Source organism: Opisthorchis viverrini (assembly GCF_000715545.1).
Source record: "Opisthorchis viverrini unplaced genomic scaffold opera_v5_34, whole genome shotgun sequence".
NCBI classification, from domain to species: domain Eukaryota; kingdom Metazoa; phylum Platyhelminthes; class Trematoda; order Opisthorchiida; family Opisthorchiidae; genus Opisthorchis; species Opisthorchis viverrini.
This window is the reverse complement of record NW_008751690.1, coordinates 44,879-62,644: the sequence shown is the minus strand read 5'-3', so window position 1 is coordinate 62,644 and position 17,766 is coordinate 44,879. Positions and strand designations below refer to the sequence as shown.

At 44.2% G+C, this 17,766-nt stretch overlaps 2 protein-coding genes across 2 annotated transcripts in view; one reads left to right on the top strand and one right to left on the bottom strand.

Moving 5' to 3' along the window:
• T265_02652 (hypothetical protein) overlaps positions 1-17,766 on the top strand; it is a gene marked incomplete at both ends in the record, with an annotated part of 80,714 nt that overhangs the window by 38,538 nt on the left and 24,410 nt on the right. The window contains 4 exons of the mRNA XM_009166954.1: positions 5,393-5,642; positions 6,183-6,512; positions 8,943-9,015; positions 15,758-15,908. Of these exons, the coding sequence (XP_009165218.1) occupies positions 5,393-5,642; positions 6,183-6,512; positions 8,943-9,015; positions 15,758-15,908 (804 nt within the window). The remainder of the gene's footprint in view (positions 1-5,392; positions 5,643-6,182; positions 6,513-8,942; positions 9,016-15,757; positions 15,909-17,766) is intronic.
• T265_02653 (hypothetical protein) overlaps positions 1-17,766 on the bottom strand; it is a gene marked incomplete at both ends in the record, with an annotated part of 63,880 nt that overhangs the window by 31,828 nt on the left and 14,286 nt on the right. The window contains one exon of the mRNA XM_009166955.1: positions 6,021-6,082. Coding sequence (XP_009165219.1) covers positions 6,021-6,082 — 62 coding nt within the window. The remainder of the gene's footprint in view (positions 1-6,020; positions 6,083-17,766) is intronic.

Below are 17,766 nucleotides of genomic sequence, written 5' to 3'. Positions count from 1 at the left end.
TGGAATGGAAATTTGGGGAGCCCACGACGCCTCCGTTTTCAGGAAAATTCAGTGTAATTTATTTCAGTGCACAAACACATTATTGTCGATATATTATCGCTTAAGGCTCTCTTGAAGACATCCAAGGACGGAATTCCAACAAACATACGATGCCTTAGACCCCTTTTCGTTTAAGCATATATGGACTTAAATGCTATTTTTCGCCTAAAATCCATTCGCAGCAACCTACAGTCTTTAATCAACTGTTTCCAATGCAATTTGGTAAGCTCGCTGAGGCTGTATTTTCACAAGTCACTAAGTTTAGGAAACTGGCGTTCGAAATTTAAATTCAAAATATATCATGGACGTATTTGTTTCCAGCAACTGGAATATACGTGATAATCGTTGATGACCTTGAGGTAAGCCACCACGTGATCGCCTTTGTCCGACTGCCTTACTAGCAGTATCACGTGATGCGACTGGAAGTTACGCCTACGTCAACCCGTGGTCGAGCCTTATGGACCTATGCAGACTAGGCTGAGTGAAATTAAAATTGAAAATTCTCCCTGTTTCTCATAGTATTTCATTCACAAGTATGAGAATGACGCTGTTTAGATTAATCTGACCACAAATGTTTGGAGGCCTGCTGTGTGCGATTTCGAATGCCGATCTGGTGTAGACGAATTATACCTAAGCGATCCCGGTCGTTAATTTGCTTCATCCATCTATTCTTCAGTGACGCCCGCGTAAAATTTCTGCACCGCGCCTACATGTGTGTTCATATCCGAAAATCGCTAGGTGTATTTTGGGGGGGGGGGGGGGCGCTCTGTAAAATCTTGCGTGTTATTCAAAATGGCCATGTCTCATCGGTTTTGTCAAGTAACAAAGCACTTTCTCTTAGACGGTGCCCGAATTTACAGACATGATTGATGCTTGTAGTTACCTCCGCTACGCTTACCAGCACGATGCCTTGGGTTCATCACGCGAAAAGCAAGCATGATCGCGTGATTGGTTGGTATGACGTACTCCGTCTTGAACGTGCCGCTCAGTTGACCAATCTAGTGGACTAACATATTTCACTGTGAGGAGAGGAACTGTTTTTTTAGTCATCCGAGTCCACCTGGTGTCCTTAAATTTCGGCATGTTATCGGTAGCAGATTTCATGTCATATTCCAATTACTCTTCAGTCGACACTTAAGAGTTTGACTCTTCTTATCTGTGCTTCAAGAGGTGATTCGAATTAGAATCTCACATTTTTATAGGTGAATCTACCAAACAAAAGTCTACCAGTTCAGAAATTTATGAGCACCTGTACAAATAATGGTATTTTTTCGTAGTGTTTCCGGTCTAATACTCAAGAGAATCAATGTAGTGCTCTTTGTTCTCCCTGTATCCTAGTTTCGTCAGAAAACAGGCTTGGTTTCCAGATTTTCTGTCCATATGTGGTTACTATTGGTCCTAAACAAGCGCACTTGGCTACCGATCATGACTAAGATATCAAGGTTTTCCAGATCGATTATACTAGTTTTACGATATGACTTTCAAAGGTTGGCGCATTCCTTACCTGAACTCCAACGAAATGTCGATAGCCGGAGACCTGTCTCCAGCCAAAAATATTTCTAACTACTTTTCGAGAAATACGCTCATTTGCAAATCGATTTGGTTTTCACGGGAGACTCAATTGAATCTCTCGTTTATGATGTCCTCCAGCTGAATGTGCTGCACACAGGCCGCCTCATGATTCAGTCGGCACGATATTCGAGATATCGCTGTATATTTTCATAAAATAAACTACTCACACGGTCGAAGAGTTTTCGGCAACCTTGTGAGTAGTTTCCTTCATGAAAATTCTAGCTACTTTTACCAAGCATATGCTTGCCTTTTATTTACCGCAAAACATCGTATTGAGTGAGCAACTTCACTTTATGAGCTCAAAAATCCATTAAGTTAGATGAAGTTTGATAAAACTTTAGGAGGAGATCAGGAAATTTTCAGTTGGAGTTTCGTCCTTTAAGTGAGGCCAATCTGTGCCGGGAAACCGAGGAGCACCACACACCTGTTTCATCCTTACTGGGAATCACCAGCGTTACGCATCTCTCGAAACTCCGGAGAAATCGGAATCCTCAGCCCTCCGGCTATTAGTTTGAAGACCTATCGCTCGATAAGCGGCTAATCAGCATTGTGATTAGCCCACACTTAGAAAGAATGCATCTTCACTTCTCCCCCACGCACGGAAACCACATCCAGTGGTCGTCTGATGACTGGCCCCTCGGGTGACACCTTCTCAGCATAGATTCTTCATTTGCAGGACGAAACGTCAATGGAGAATTTTCAAAGCTCCTCACACTCCCACCAATCTATGGGTAACTCGGACGGAGAATAATTTCAGTAGATAAGTGGAAACTTCCATCCGAGAGGTCGTCATTCGAGGAACCAGTGAATACATGACCTTATGGTGTAGTTTCTGTGACTGAAGGATGAGCGTAGATATATCCTGTTTTAGTGTGAGTTAATCACACCGTTCGTGGCCGAACGCTTATGTTCAGAGTACTGGCGAAGGTTTTCACGCTTTCGAAACCCCCTATGTCCTGTACGCGATCTCAGAACTGCAGCAAATCCTGGTCGATAAAAGATCTCTCAGAAGCAGTTTTTGGGTTTGCTTGCCTAAGAGCTGAAACATTCTAAAAAAATAAAAGTCTGAGGCCTGGAAACTGGACGCGAGTTATTTATATGTAGTGACGTGCCCTCGGTCACTTTCCCGTGTATTAATATGTGACTTGGATATGTAGAAGAGCACTTACTAAGAGAGAGATGTGACAAGGGTCAAGGTGTAAAAATGATGATAATTTGGAGGCATCAGTTGTTGTGTATGTGCAGTGAACAAGGTAACCCATCTAATATTTATCTGATCTACCATAACGCGATTGTTCATGGGGCATGTAGTTACAGTCATCCACTATAAAGCCGACTCTCTCGAGGGTTATTTTACAATTCCCGAAGTTTTCTGTTCAAACCCTTCCACACTAAGACTGCTCCTGCACAAAAATAACCCCCCTATGTGTTAGATGATTTCTTCCCAGAAAAACGGAACACGCCAGTAATACCAGTGATTGCAATTCGTCGTACAAGTAGTTATTTTGTGCGTCCTAACCACTGTCCTATCTCGCAGTACGTACTCACTAGATGTGTGTTGTACGGGATGAACTTTTGGTCTAAAGGTCAGATAGTCCTCCATTCCCAATCTCTATTCATCGTGTGTTTATGACACCATTTTGAATGCATGTGATTGGTCCTACTGCGACTTCTGTCTCTGTAGCACGCATCCCTCGATGGGCAGCTTTGGCCTGCTTACGTCGAAATCTGTTGTTTCATTACGCCACTTATAGAAAACACATCAGTGTACGCTATACCTGCTACACATTTTGCTATACTTCTAGCGCTGCAAGATCCGCATGTGCAGGCACTCCTGTCCCGGTTTGATTTGGACATGATGAGAGAAACAGTGACTGGTGGGTGATGTAAGTGGGGGGCATAAAACGGGACTGTCAAGTTTCCAAATAGTGAATGAGGCAGTTCTTGGTGGAGTATGTACACTTGGAGGTCGACAGATAACTCGAAAACCTGGCTTCACTAACCTACGGCTGCCTATAACAGGCTGGTGCAGGTTTCGACCCTGCGACTTCATATTCCCGTGTTGCCCAACAGTCTGCGCAAAATTCAGGCCATCAGCGCAACCAGATGTCTTGGACATTTTACATAACTTGTTTCTGTCAGAGATACGGTACAACTAGAGGATTCCGAAGTTGAGACTTTTCAAATGCTAGGCATGTGTGAAGCACATATAGATAATTGCAGTTGTCCACAAATCGCGATGCTAGCCAGGTTTCTTTTTCACTGGAAGAGTTACTGAGAATCACTGCGGCGGGCGAAAACTGATGCATCAGTCGAAGCTATCTCAGCAGGTTTGAAAACCAGCTGGACTTATGTCAAGGTATGTCAACTAGGTGATAGGTCCCATCATAACCCAATAAAACGTCAGCCTAAAGGGGACAGTGACGCCTAATACGGTTAAGGCTAACTGTTCTCTACATCCTCATCCGATCACAACTCCTGACTGTAATAAACCAGTGACAAGCCAGAACTCAGAAGAGGCGCTGTTTATACATCATCATCATCAACGACAGCATGACATCAGTGCTCAACACCAATGCTTCACTGCCGTACAGCCATGACTTATTTGAAAGCCTTGTTGTAAAGAAAAGAATAAAGGTGGATGGGGGAGGGACTTAGTGCTAGCTTAACACAATCATTCCGAGGTGCCTACACCTCCAGACATTCATTCAGGCAATCTGGACAGAAACTGACAACATGAACGCCACTGACATCGGTTGGCAGCCATATCTTGTAGTGTCTCCAACCAGGCACAATGAGGATCACGCGGTCCCCATCCTGGAAGGCGAGTAGCACCGACAGCACCCAAGCGTTTCGTGATCTCCTTCATACTCCTCTGCCAGGTCATGGGTTGGCCACCTGTCTGTTTACGCCACTCCGAATTGCTGTTTATAAAGCACGTATTATTGTGTCCATAGGAATAAAACCACTTATTTAGTCGTGACAATCATAATGGGAAGAATCCTAAGCAAAGATGCGCAGTTTACAAGTAAACCGGTTCTCTCTGTGTGAGGACCTTCACTGGACGTAGACCACTTTTCTTGTTTCCCAATAATGGACTTTATTATGTTTAGTCTGCTAGTATTTACGTTTGCAGGTTCTCTGGGATGCCGCCAGTGAGCTGAAACAACGAAGGGGGACGGTAACGGTTGTCACTGCCGTCCTCGGTTCGAAAGTTGCGGTCCTTACCGTTGGACTACCGCAGCAGCCTAAATTTAGGAATAAATTACGATACTTCTTCTAGTCCACAATCCGAAGGCCAATTACTTCGTGGCAACCATCTCCTGCCCATGAACGGCTTCGTCGCCACAGAATTAGATACATTTAGGATTCTACCAACATGTACCGTATGTTAGATTTTCAGTCAGTTACCCTACGTCTAAGTTGACGACACCGGTCCAGTTCAGCTATCCTTCAAGATGTCACCACCAAACCATGGTGGTAGGATCAGTGTAAGTTTGTGAAGCTCACTTTCGGGATTTTGGGTGATCTTACCGAACCCTGCCTACGCTGCTGCTCCAGTAGTCGTTTGAGACCTGATGGGCTATATATTTCTATTACATGTCCACTTTTTGATGAATCTGCTAGTTGAGACTTCTGGTGATGTGTGGACGTTCCTCAGTGTAGTTCAGTGTGTTGGTCATGTTTGCGAACCCTCGCACTATGATAGGGCCCAGTCTTTTGCCTCAACCTACGGTTCTTTCTGGTGTAAATAGTGATAATCTTTTTTCATCTATTCAAGTGAAACTCAGTCAGAATTCGACTCCCAGGCGTGCGCGCCCGTCAGAAGTGTTCATTTCGTAACTGATGCTCCTGTTTCTGGCGATCAAAACAGTAAAAGTAAAGTTGGCTTCCGAAAGGGCCCAAATCTATTGGTCCATCCAGTTCCACGGGTGAATATCCGCATGATTGACCGACCGGATTTTCATCTTGCCATCTCAGGAAAAACATGGAGCACCATTAAAGAACATTATCCTTGGCTGATCCCCAAAGTAAGTCTGTGTGTACAACACAGCTATGGCTCCGAACCTACATTATTGGTGGAAACAACTTTCAACTGCCGCAAGCTTCTTCTAAACTCTGCGACCAAAATGACAATTATCACCATATATCCATAATTGTCCCATGTGCTCCATGCTTTCTATTCTCCTAATGGATTTGTCCGTTTCTTGTCTCCTGAAAACTGAAAACTTTTTACCAGACTAGTTAGCTTTCTCGGCCTTATTTCTGTACCTATTCTGATTAATATCTGGATATCTATCTAGCCAGAGTATTTTAGTTTCTTTGATTTCACGCAAACTATATTGGATTACAAGGTCGGTTATATTTGGCGAACAGTGTTTCTGCGAACATATGTTGTACTGACTCACTTGTTCCACTGACTTTCAAATTGTTCCAAGTTGATTGTTCTTTCAGTCACCGTGTGATTAATCTGAAGAAAGAATGAATAGTTGGCCAAAAGCTGCCGAATAACCAATTAATTATACAATGAGATTCACTGCTTCCCTCCGCCTGTGTTTGACTTTTTGTAGCTGGTCGTCAAAGGGACGGTGTTTGCACGATTCTCACCAGACCAGAAAACACAACTTATCGAGACGTTGCAATCTGTAGGCTACTTTGTTGCCATGTGCGGTGATGGAGCGAACGATTGTGGTGCGCTTAAAACTGCACATGCGGGAGTCTCACTGAGTGAAGCTGAGGCGAGTGTTGCGAGTCCTTTCACATCGAAGCAACAGAATATCACATGCATACCAGCATTGATACGAGAGGGTCGTTGTGCTTTGGTCACGAACTTCGGAATCTTCAAATTCATGTCCGGCTACTCCCTCGTCCAATTTTTCATGACCATCATTTTGTATGTGGTAAGTGTTTCTTCACGTTCCCCTTAGCCACGTTCTCCATGCATATGCTGTTCAACTAGGTACACTCACATATGGACTAATAGTTGGTCAAATGTATCCACCAACGAATCTTGCTAAGTAATGCTTTTTGTTCTCATATCTTTGCAAATCATAGTGAATTTGCACCTAACAGGCTATTTGCTGCATTTTACTGTCTCTCCTGTATTTTGGGTTGTCCATTTTAGCATTTTTAGTCTTGGGTGCAATGTTCATGGACTTCCGCATACCCACTCAGTTTAATCGTCAAGAATCACACTGCTTTACACTCTGTTCCAGTGTGCGGTCGGTTCCGGGTTCATCGGGCACGGTGTTGTTCACAGGACTACCCTGGCCAGTGGTTTTTCGCTTTTAGTTATAATGAGATTGAGTATACGACAGTGTGCCTTAGAGTGTTCATGATAACTTAGTACTGAATCAAGTTTTGTATGTAGAGCGTGGTGTAAAATATTATATGCTAATCGATCTTACATAATAACCACATATTTTGTAGTGTTCCCATAACTTTAGATCTACTGTAGCAGCAGGGTGTGTATGGGTTTGGAAAAAAACGAGTCCGAACTACTTAATTGACAGAAGAAATTTAAGACCACAGGAACTGAAACGTGATGAAATCCCCTCCCTGGGCACTATTGCCATCGTGAGTATTTATTTATATGTCTACTCAGAGCTGGATAGGGCAATCTTGATCCACTTCACTGCCTTATCATCTTCCGTATCACCCGTTTTTCATTCCATACGTGATGAACCGTGTTCCGATGTGTCACTCTCCAGCAAGACCTCTTTTGAATGTCCCATATTGAATTTGTTGATACGCAGTTTCTTTTCATACTTCATGTATAGTAGTAATGGATGAAAACGACCGCTGCATTTCCGGCCCAAAATGCGTGGAGTACGTATATGGCCGCTTGATTTTTTGTTAATACTCCATCGTTTTTGGTACATAAAACTGACTTTTATAAAACGTGTTCTAGAAATAAAGATTTGGGGGATAAATCATTTGAAAAAATACAAGTACAGAACTTTCACAGGGGCGGTGCAACGTATGAATTGGAAGTCATGTTTAGGAGAAAACATTTGATGCATAGTTGGCGTAATACACTTGCTTGCATACCGTTTAAAAGTGATTTCAACAGTTCTTCGTTTTTCAAACAAATATTTCCGGGTTCCCAAATGGCTACAGAACGGCTTCTGCTCAAGGCACACACGCTTTTGTCTTGCTTTCTACGAGCTCTCAATAGCGTTCCTACGTTGATTAGGCACAGGCTACGGCACTTCGGTATAGACGTCACTTTTTTTTACGATACATTTATCCGTTGAAATGCATAGTCACCCTGACTGAATTGAAATGGATCTGGCATTGAATGTAACCGACTGATGTTCGAGTCCTTTTAGAATTATCGATTCGGTTAAACTACCATAAAACTGTGTACAATCATTCATTGAGCCGGCGTGCTGTTTTCTTGCGTACCGTCTGCATTACTTACAGATCACTCCAACAGGGGATCAAGATGGTAGTGTTCTCCAGCCCAGTTTCACTTCTCTTAATACAAACATTTTCGAAACATTGTCTTCCTGTTTATCCAGTTTTATATTGAGTCAACACACTTATTATACCAACTCCTGACAATCAGGTACGACGAGGGTTTGATGATTCATCAATCACCCTTCAAATAAATGTTGCCTTTTACCGTTCCACTCAATCGGTAAGTTCTCAAAATGCATTAGCAACCGGTCAAGTAAGATGTGGTTCCGTATACTTTCAGGATTTTTCTCACCTCAGCACTCTGATAGACGCCCTGCATTTTTCATCTGCTATCCTGTTAGAAATCCACGAGATAACTCATTCTGCATTTCCCAAGACAGCTACCCCTGCTTTCGTCTAACCCAGCAGCAATCATCCGTTTAACTTGGCCAAAAAGTTGGTTTCATTGACCAATTACCCAACGCCCTTATTTTCGCTCACTGTTAGGCAAACGTAAGCTTAATTTTTCAACTAAAATGTCTGAGGTGTTGTAGCATGAAGATTTTAGTCAACGAGGAGCACCTGCAAAGTGAAGTGGCCATTCCAATCATTGATGACTAACAGCGTCCCTCTACTTAAGAAGCCTTCCTATAAAGAACACCTTCAAAGGGTTAATTCTTATCGTGTATTCTTTTGCAGAAAAATATTCCCAGAATCGGGAAGAAAACACTCGAATGAGACGCGTATAGGATTATACTGCGAACTACAGCTGCCTTCTCGGATTCATTTCGCCCGCTAGGTGTGGTGAAGTTTTCACCGATTTAGTGCAGGTTCAGACCTGGTTCACAGCACTTATAACAAAGACTGACTTTTGTGTTGACTACTGTTTGGACTGATTTTTAAACTCTTTTTTACTTCTTTCTCTCCAGGTCGGTTGTAAAGTAACCAACGGCCAGTTTCTCTATATGGATCTGTTTCTAATTACTCCACTGGGTATAACCTGTGAGTCTTAAATTTTTCGGAGTTAAACATTTTATTAAGTACAATTCGATATCCGTATCTTTTTTAGTTTCTGTATGGAATAGGGGTGCATCTGAATCGTTAATCACAACGTTTTCTCAGCGATGTTGGAAGTGCTTTCCAAGTTCTAGTGTGTTCCTCAACTTCCTTTACACAGCCATTTTATTATCGTTTCAAAAGCATTAATTCAGGCATTATTCAAATTTAGCAAAGGCTTACTTTAAACATCAGTTCCTTTCTTTAACTGTTGTTGCTGCTTATGTTAGCGCACTTTTATTTCGGACCATTGGTCATCGTGGTAAAAGACTACCCACAGAACATATTCAAATATCATAATTCCCCGACTACGCCAGACTTTAAAATTATCCTGAAGATCTTGAAAACTTTGCTGAAGTATATGTGTGAGAGAAAAACCACAGTTTAGACGGCCTCTCCCTCACATTTTTCCAGGTTCCCACTTGACTCAATGGAGCCACTGATGTTGTCAATCTACTTTTAAATAAATAGTCCGATAAAACGGCCGTCATTGACTGACGACATTGAGGACATCAAGCACTATTTGTCCTTTTATAATTATTATTTATGCTGCAAAGTAATTATTAGCTATTTGGAAAGAACATACTACTCATAAGGTAGTTGAAACCTTTTCGACTATGACCGTGACTGTTTCCACGTTTCTAGGATCCCATCAGATGGACATCTCCGGTTACCGTCAACATTGTGCCCTAGAACAGATTAACTTGCAAATGAGTCATTTTGTGAATCGTGTCTAATTTGGATTCTAGTAGAACATGAGGTGGAGGGATACTCAGGACTGTGCCACCCGATGAGCACCAAGAAGGGCGAAACCCGTCGTTGTGAGTGGTGTGTTCCGTCTAGACACTGTACATCGATATCTCGAATGTCGCCCAAGTGAAACATGGGGTGGCCTCCGTGCATCACATTTACTTGAAGCATATCAAAATCGAGAGTTTCAGATGAGATCCTATTGAGCTCCCCATTGAACCCAAGTTGGTATGCGCTTGAGTGTATTTCGCCTATTGGTCATTTTCTTTACTTTTGCACATCCTCCCGCGACTTGTGCACTCCCACAGTTTGATAGGCTTCTATTCAAAGAGTATTACGGTCGGAAAACCGTATCGGATGTGCTCCAGATAAATTGTGCGGAGATCCGTGATTGTTAATTGGATCAGTTAACCTCGCCTAAATTGTTAACATATGGCCTATAGAGATCGAAGACTCGCGAGAAAGGGACCACATCAGCACGTGATATAGACGAGCTGCGGGCTCCAAGATAATAATGTTTGCAGCAGACTGACAGTTTGCACTTATCTGCCAGCGATCTTCGATTAACTGTAACGTCGTTTTGGCTTACAGCTCCCATGCATACTGAAGGGTGCGCAAGGCAATCGGCAGCCCAAGATTCCGAAAACTTACACAGCAACAATCGAAAGCTCGAATGTGTATCTGAACTACGGACATAGGCGTTGGTTCTAACCCGGCCTAGTTAATTTCCATTGATTGACTTGAATATATCGTTAAATTCAAGGTGTACTGTTTGTGGAACCTCTAAATGAGCTATTTTCCTATTCGAATCGCCTGTGTGAAATCCACGGTGCACTTTTGTTTGGATTCCTCACCGTTCCTCAAAACCAGCTGCCGAATTCCCCATCAGTCAGGCTTGTTAAGAACGAAAATTAATGCTGATTACGTAGACGGAATTGGTCTGCTGTCGCGTTCCAGGAATCTGGACCCGCTTGCAACTCTTTGAGGAAGAGTCACTTTTGTGCAAACTGACTTGATGTGTACCCCACGTGTATTTCGCGCTCGGTTCTTAAGATACAGCACAACACCGTAGAAACCCTCGCTGACAGTCTATCGCATATAATTACGATGTGTATATGAGCTCACATCCGCTCTGTGAAGCCAGTGCATATTCGTGGAATGAAACTACCTTAGCGTACACAACGAAGACCCGATTAGAAACGTTATCTTGTTTTGATAACTCAACTGTTCATTGAGCCACCGGATGAAAACCGATACAAATGATATGACTGAGTACTACCTCAACTGTTCAAAATACAGGGTATCGTTACCAACAATCCTCAACATTTTGACAAAACTTCCTCTACCCTCACATTGTCCATTTACTTCACAGGAAATATCATGCTGTTTACTCTGAACCGCTTCTTATTCTGACAGTGAGAGGTAAACAATATCCGTTCAAACTTGAGGGTTTGCGAACACAGCTATCGATAGCGTCACGTAGGAGGATAATATATAGCAAGTTTAGAATAGTGTATGAAACATTGTCTGTCATTGTTTAGGCACTTCAAAGTCTTGTGATTCCTTTCTTTCGGTCGTGCTTGTGCGTCATCTCAAGGGATATTTGCTTTAGTTCTCTGATCAATTTCTTCACCAGTATCGTTGAGGCCTGATTGGAGTTGCTCGTCGATGTCATACATACGATTGTCAACTCGAAAATCTGAACTATTACCATTTAGGTCGGTCTATTTTCCCGCCACTCTCTGCAGCCGTGGTGCGTCGGTGTGCCGTAGGCACATTAGTTCCAGCTGCTACAGTTTCGATTACAGGAAAACGGAAAAATGCAACATACAACTAAGCCTTGAAGGCGAAGGCATGTTCAGTTTGTTCGGAAATCAGGTAGCTGCGCATTGAAGGCGATAGCTTTGATGCACGAGAGCCATTGACTGAGTGATTGGATCATTTCTGCCAATGTCATTAACCACTGGTGATTTGAGTCCCGAGGTCCCCATCCAGGGAGGTGGCATTTGCCCACTCGACTAAGTTTACTGGTTAGTGTTTTCGTGCTTCGTTGCCAGGTCATACATTGTCCACCTCTCGGTCGCTTCCACTCAGCACAGGGCTGGAAGAAAAGAGCTCTGTGAGGTAGACGGTCTTCCGGCATGCGGAGTACATGTTCCAACCAGCGTAACCTATGCAGCGTAAGCGATTCATCTATCGCGGGAGAGTTCCTTCTTCCTAAGACCTTCTGGCGTGCCTAATTATTGCGAACCCGATGTTCGCGCCAGACCTGGCCAATGCTGCGAAGACACCGATGATCAAGCACTGACATCTTCCGTATGTCCTCCGCGCGTAGGGGCCACGTCTCTGATCCATAAAGCAGTATGGATCACTCCACCGCAGTGTAAACTCTCACCTTGACAGACGAGCTCACGTCACGTAGGCGCCATAGATGTCGAAAGTTGGCAAAAGCTCACCTGGCCTTTCTGATTCGAGAAATAATCTCATCTCCAGTCAGTCCACCGGAACTTGTGCAGCTGCCCAGGTAAACAAATTTATCTACTACGTCGATTGGCTCACCTGCAAGCATGGGGTGTGGGTTCGATCTACACAGCCTTGTAGCACGTTTCACACTTTGCAGGTGTGAAACGCATGCCAAACCGTGCGGCAGAGTTGTTTAGGTTATGCAAAAATCATTTGCGTTTGGGATCGATCTGAACCAAGGAGAGCAATATCGTCTGCATACTCAGTGTCTATGACTGAACGTCCTGGGAACATTTTGACTCCCGATGCTTTTTTAAGCAGCATATCAATAACAAATTTGAAGAGGAAAGGGGAGAGAGGACAGCCATTGTCTTACACCATTGGACGTGGCGAACTCGGGCGACAGCTTCCGTATACTCGTACGCGCCCACAGGAGTTCGCACACATTGTCCTCATAAGGGAGAGGAGTTTGGAAGGAACACCTTTGATTGCTAGACACTGCTAAAGTTGCTGGCGATCGACAGAATCAAAAGTAGCTTTCAAATCAGGAAGAACGATAAACGTGGGACGTCTGAAAGAGTGGTGCCGTCCAAGAATTTGTCTCAAGGTAAAGATATGGTCAATGCATCTTCGAACAAGGCTTGATTCTCACGAATCTGTCTCTCCCGATAATCCATCAACCTGCACGAAATAATGCCAGAAAGCACTTTAGATGCGATCGATACCAGGCTAGTACCACGATGGTTTTCTCATGATGTTCTTGCTCCCTTTTCGAAAACTGGAATGACGGTCGAGGAGCTCCATTCGGCTGGTATTCTGTTTGTGTTCCAAATCTTCTGCAGTGTGGTTGTTAGACTGCTCACCAGGACCTCGACACCTTTGAAGAGCGCGGGGTGTAGATCATCCCGGCCAGGTGCCTTGTAGAGCTTCAGGGTTGGAATCTCACGCTGGATTTCGGTTTCCAGTGATGGCTTGGTGTCAGTGTTCCATTCAGACTCGCTTGGTTCTTCCAGCGGTTGTGTTGAAGGAGATCAGGTAGACTGTTCTTGGAAGTGCTCAGCCCATCGCTCAGGTCGGCGATTGAAGGAGTGAATTGCTGTTCCGTCTTTTTCGCATATCATCCGCCTGGAACCTGCCTTCTTTTGACCCGTTGATCGGGTCAGTTAAAACAGGGTGCGGCTGTTACCTGCAGCGAATGTCTTCTCCATCTCCTTGACCTTCGAAATCCACCAACGTTCTCTGCCATTCTTCAACTTCCTGATTATCCGGTGTTTGAGGGATCTGCGTGCGCCTTCATAGTCGCTAGTTGGTGGTATGACCTTTCTGACAGCAATAAGATCTGTTGATCTCGAAGAGATCCAGTTTTCATTGTGTCGAGTTAGATGGATTGGACAAACAGTTCTGAAAGCTGGCTGCACTGCTTCTTTAACTCGCCTCCATTCATCCTTCAAGCAACCTTCGACGTCCACATGACTGTGTTTCCAGTGGATTTCTAGCTCAGTCAGCTCGATACTCTTTAGCTACTGAAACTTTTTGAAGTTGATGAACAGAGCTGCACTCCTTTGGCAAACGTAATGCTGATGGGAAAGTGAAGTGCTAAACGGGTTCGCACGAGTCAATTTGCGTACCCCAGAAGGAACGACCGTCCTTAACTGAATCTCTTCATCGGTAACTGATAGCCACATGGTTTAATTGAGTCTACGACTATCTTGTGGTAGATGACTTCCAAGTGACTCGATTTGAGAGTTTGTGTTGAAAGTTCGTACTGGCCAGGACCAGGAGATGATCCGAACACAACTGAAGAAGCCGCTCTCCAATATCCGTACGCTGAGCATTGACTCCAAATCGATTACCTAACTGTGCTTCTTCCGTGCCCAGTAGACCAATATGGCATTCATATTATCCGCCAGTATTACTATATCCGTCCTTTCTGACGACCCAAGCAGTCGTGACAGATCTTGATTAAACTCGTCCTTCTCAGTCTCCGAAGTTTTATCTGTTGATGCCTAGGCTGATAGGATAAACAGCGTTTACCACATCGGCCTACCTTAATCTTAATTGAGCCAGACAGCCTCACAGCGCCAAGGTGACTGCTTACTGAAATCCAGTATAGTAAGTGCTTTCAGCCTTGGGGCTGAGTACAAACCGTAGATACCACGAGCCATTGCGTCAGAATCACCGGATGCCCGAACAGTGAAATGTGGAACATCTGGCTTGAGGAGCACGACCTGGATGGGGTCTTGTATGCATGTTTCGGTGACACAACATACGTCGATAGACAGGGAAAGTAAGGTTTCAGCAAGGGATGCCTGTTGCCCAATTCGACATAGAGTACGGCATTCAAGACTCCAACGTGGATCAAATCTCTTGAGGTTGGTAGGTGATTATTGTTCTGTTTGAGAAACTGAACAATGGCTAGGGGATTAGTAGATGGGTTGGTTGCACTGCACTGTATAGTGGGTTTGGAGGGAATGAGGGGAAGGCCGGTGAGCAAAGAGCTGCAATGGTAAATGGTACCTTCAGGTTGCATGGGCTGAAGAAGGGCGCTTAGTTGAGGTACCCCTCCCTGAGCCTTCGACTCAAAAGTCTGACTCACGAAGCAGTGAGATGATGTAGGGTTTTGTTCGGGGGTCGTGCCGCTTGCCTATGGCTCAAAAGTCCGAACCGCGAGACATCGATTGTCAGGGTTTTCTTGGGCCCCTTCCTGAAGCCAGTGACTCAATACTCTGACCTACTCGGCTGTAAGCGGATGGCCTGGCCCGAGGGTGCAGGGAGTAAAGCATTACTGTCTCACTCCTGATATGGCTGCGCTCAGCAAAGTGCCTTTTGGGCAGCACCGGACTCTTTGGTTGGGAAAGTATTTCAACCGTATTGAATAATGCACCGGCGGTCACGGTCAGCCATTGGGCGATTGCAGTGTGTCGTTTTTAGGCATCGCTGCTTCCATAAATATGCTGGTCGCTTGGGGCAAACGCCTTACTGCCTTCACACTCCTATCGCAGAGGGCAACACGCCTTTACGTCCAGACAGCCTCGTAATACGATTTCCCGCAGTACGGGGACTCTCTGTTCCTCGTTGGGCTGCTCCCAATTGGCTTCCATGGTATGGTTAAACCCTTAGAAACTGAGTTCCAGCCAGTATAGCCCGCAGTAGCATTGCAGCACAAAATCCCGACCACCACGACAAGGTGACAGCTTTATGTCTGGACTCTTCTTGGGTAGCGATTTCTTTACCTTTATGTTTGATCGGTCTTCAGTGCTTTCCTCCTTGATGTCTGCTTACTGGAAACTCGCAATTCAACTGTGTCCTTGTGTTCGAAATACTTGATATAATTTGATCAGTTGTTTCATACACATATCTATGAACCAGAAAAACTGTCGACATCGATTGAGCACTATTGTTTTTGCACACCGTATACTGCTGTCATTTCATATTCAGTATTCCTACCTTACGTGCAATTTGTCTATTTTTCTAGTTGCGTACACCAAAGCGTATCCGCATCTTTCCGTGGATCCACCAAGTATTCACCTGCTGTCCACCGTTCCTTTGACTTCTCTGGGCCTTCAGCTGATGACAAACTTCACGCTTCAGATTTTGGCATTTGTGTGGGTTCGCCAACAGCCATGGTAAGTCCAGTTTAGTTACCGGTGGGTATGGATAGCATGAAACTCAATCGAACAACGATTTCATCTAAGCCAAGTGTATCAATAAGGTGCAAAATGAATGGGTAAGAAATATCTAGAAGATAATCCGGATTTAGTTATTTCCCGCAGCCGCTCAAGGAGGGCAGCAATTTCCTTTCTGTAAATATTGGCTTGCAACTTGGTTCAGCTTGCCTTCAGTTCATAAGAAAGACATCCCGGTAAAAGCCTACTTTGAGGATCGCGCATAGTTGAGCCAGCAGACCTGAGTACATAGGGTGAATATTCCTAGATTGAATTCGCCAAACTGGAGAAAAGTTATTACTCGCCCACATCCAAATCATCATTTCTCGGTCGTTCACTGTTCTATAATGAACCCAAGTGCGATAAAAAGCCGTTCTGTCAATCACGGTTCGCGGGGATCTGCACCGATTTACGGCAAGCGTTGAGGTCACGGACTTATCTGCGGATGTGCTAGAGAAATCCATGAACCCAAAATAAACTGATTCGACAACTTCAAAGATGATTTGCTATCGCGCGGCTTATTTCGCAATGTCGGATTTGGAGCTTACTGCAAAGATCTTACTTAAATCATCTTGTGGGCTACCAGTGCTTATAGCAGCCTAAAACGGTTTAAATACGTAATATATAGTGGGTTGGCATCCGCTGTCGTATTTCCCTGCTTTTCACTAGGATGTTCCGGGCGTTCTTCTAACTATGTTTCCAGCAACCAGTCCAAAATATTTCCACTTTATAGGCTACATTGTTTTCGTCTGAGGGTAATGGGGACAATCCAGATGACATATTAGAACACATTTTTATTAACAGGTCATTTCCGAAGCCCTCCGTGGACCCCAGCTCCGTAGAATGACCGTCCGCAGCCCCCGCCAGTGGTCACCGTGGCAGGTCTGTGCTGCACTATGATTGTTTTGAATGCAGCATCATATAGCACGCTAGTTTGCAATTGTCCACTTTCTCACTACGGCCTGTATGAGGACATTCATTCGATTTAGCGAATTATCCACCTTAGTATAACTGTGATAGTGCTTGGCGTTCAGTTCAGGGCCAGAAACACGTGAATTCTAAATTGACACGTGCATGGCCTCGTTCGATGTTTTCGCGGTTATGAACCGGCACACAATACATGCCCACTGAAGCCTGATAAAGAAGCCTTTACATAATCGCTTTTGTCCGCGACGCATGCAAATTTGTGTTAGTTGTTGTTATGATTGTCAGTACGTCGGGGTGAATCAAGCAAACATGTTAAACTAATAGGACGGTACAAATCGTTACGCGTTTCTGTTTAGTTCAAATGACAGTATGTTTACACGTAGTTTTATGCGCCAGTTGTTCACTCATTGGTCTTGTTTTCGCGACTTACGATCAATCTCTAAATCTGTTTTATTCGTAACTGTTGTGAGGAAGGCGTGTGATTGATTGACTACCTTGTTTGGTTGTGGTTTTCTACAAGGCTAGTTTTTTAACACAGACATCTAGCCACCTGCATGATTTATCAGCCGATTCTTTTGTATCTTTCGCTTTCGCATGTAACCGTAAGAACGAAACCTGGACTCTTAAAAGAGTGGGTATCTCTTGGTGCATTATACTCCTCTTATTGGCATGGATCACGCAGCCTTGGACCAAGAGTATTACACGCCTTGATACCACAAATGAGTCTTAGTGTCGCTGCGAAAAGGGTGATCGGTTTTATGCCCCCACACCATCCTTAAGCTATGTTGTGACTACCAGCCTGATTGTCCCTGAAGCAGTGAACCACCTTTATTCGACGGTGGCTATGGGGATGCTAGAGGTTTTATTAACTTCCAGTGGATTTGTTCCACTA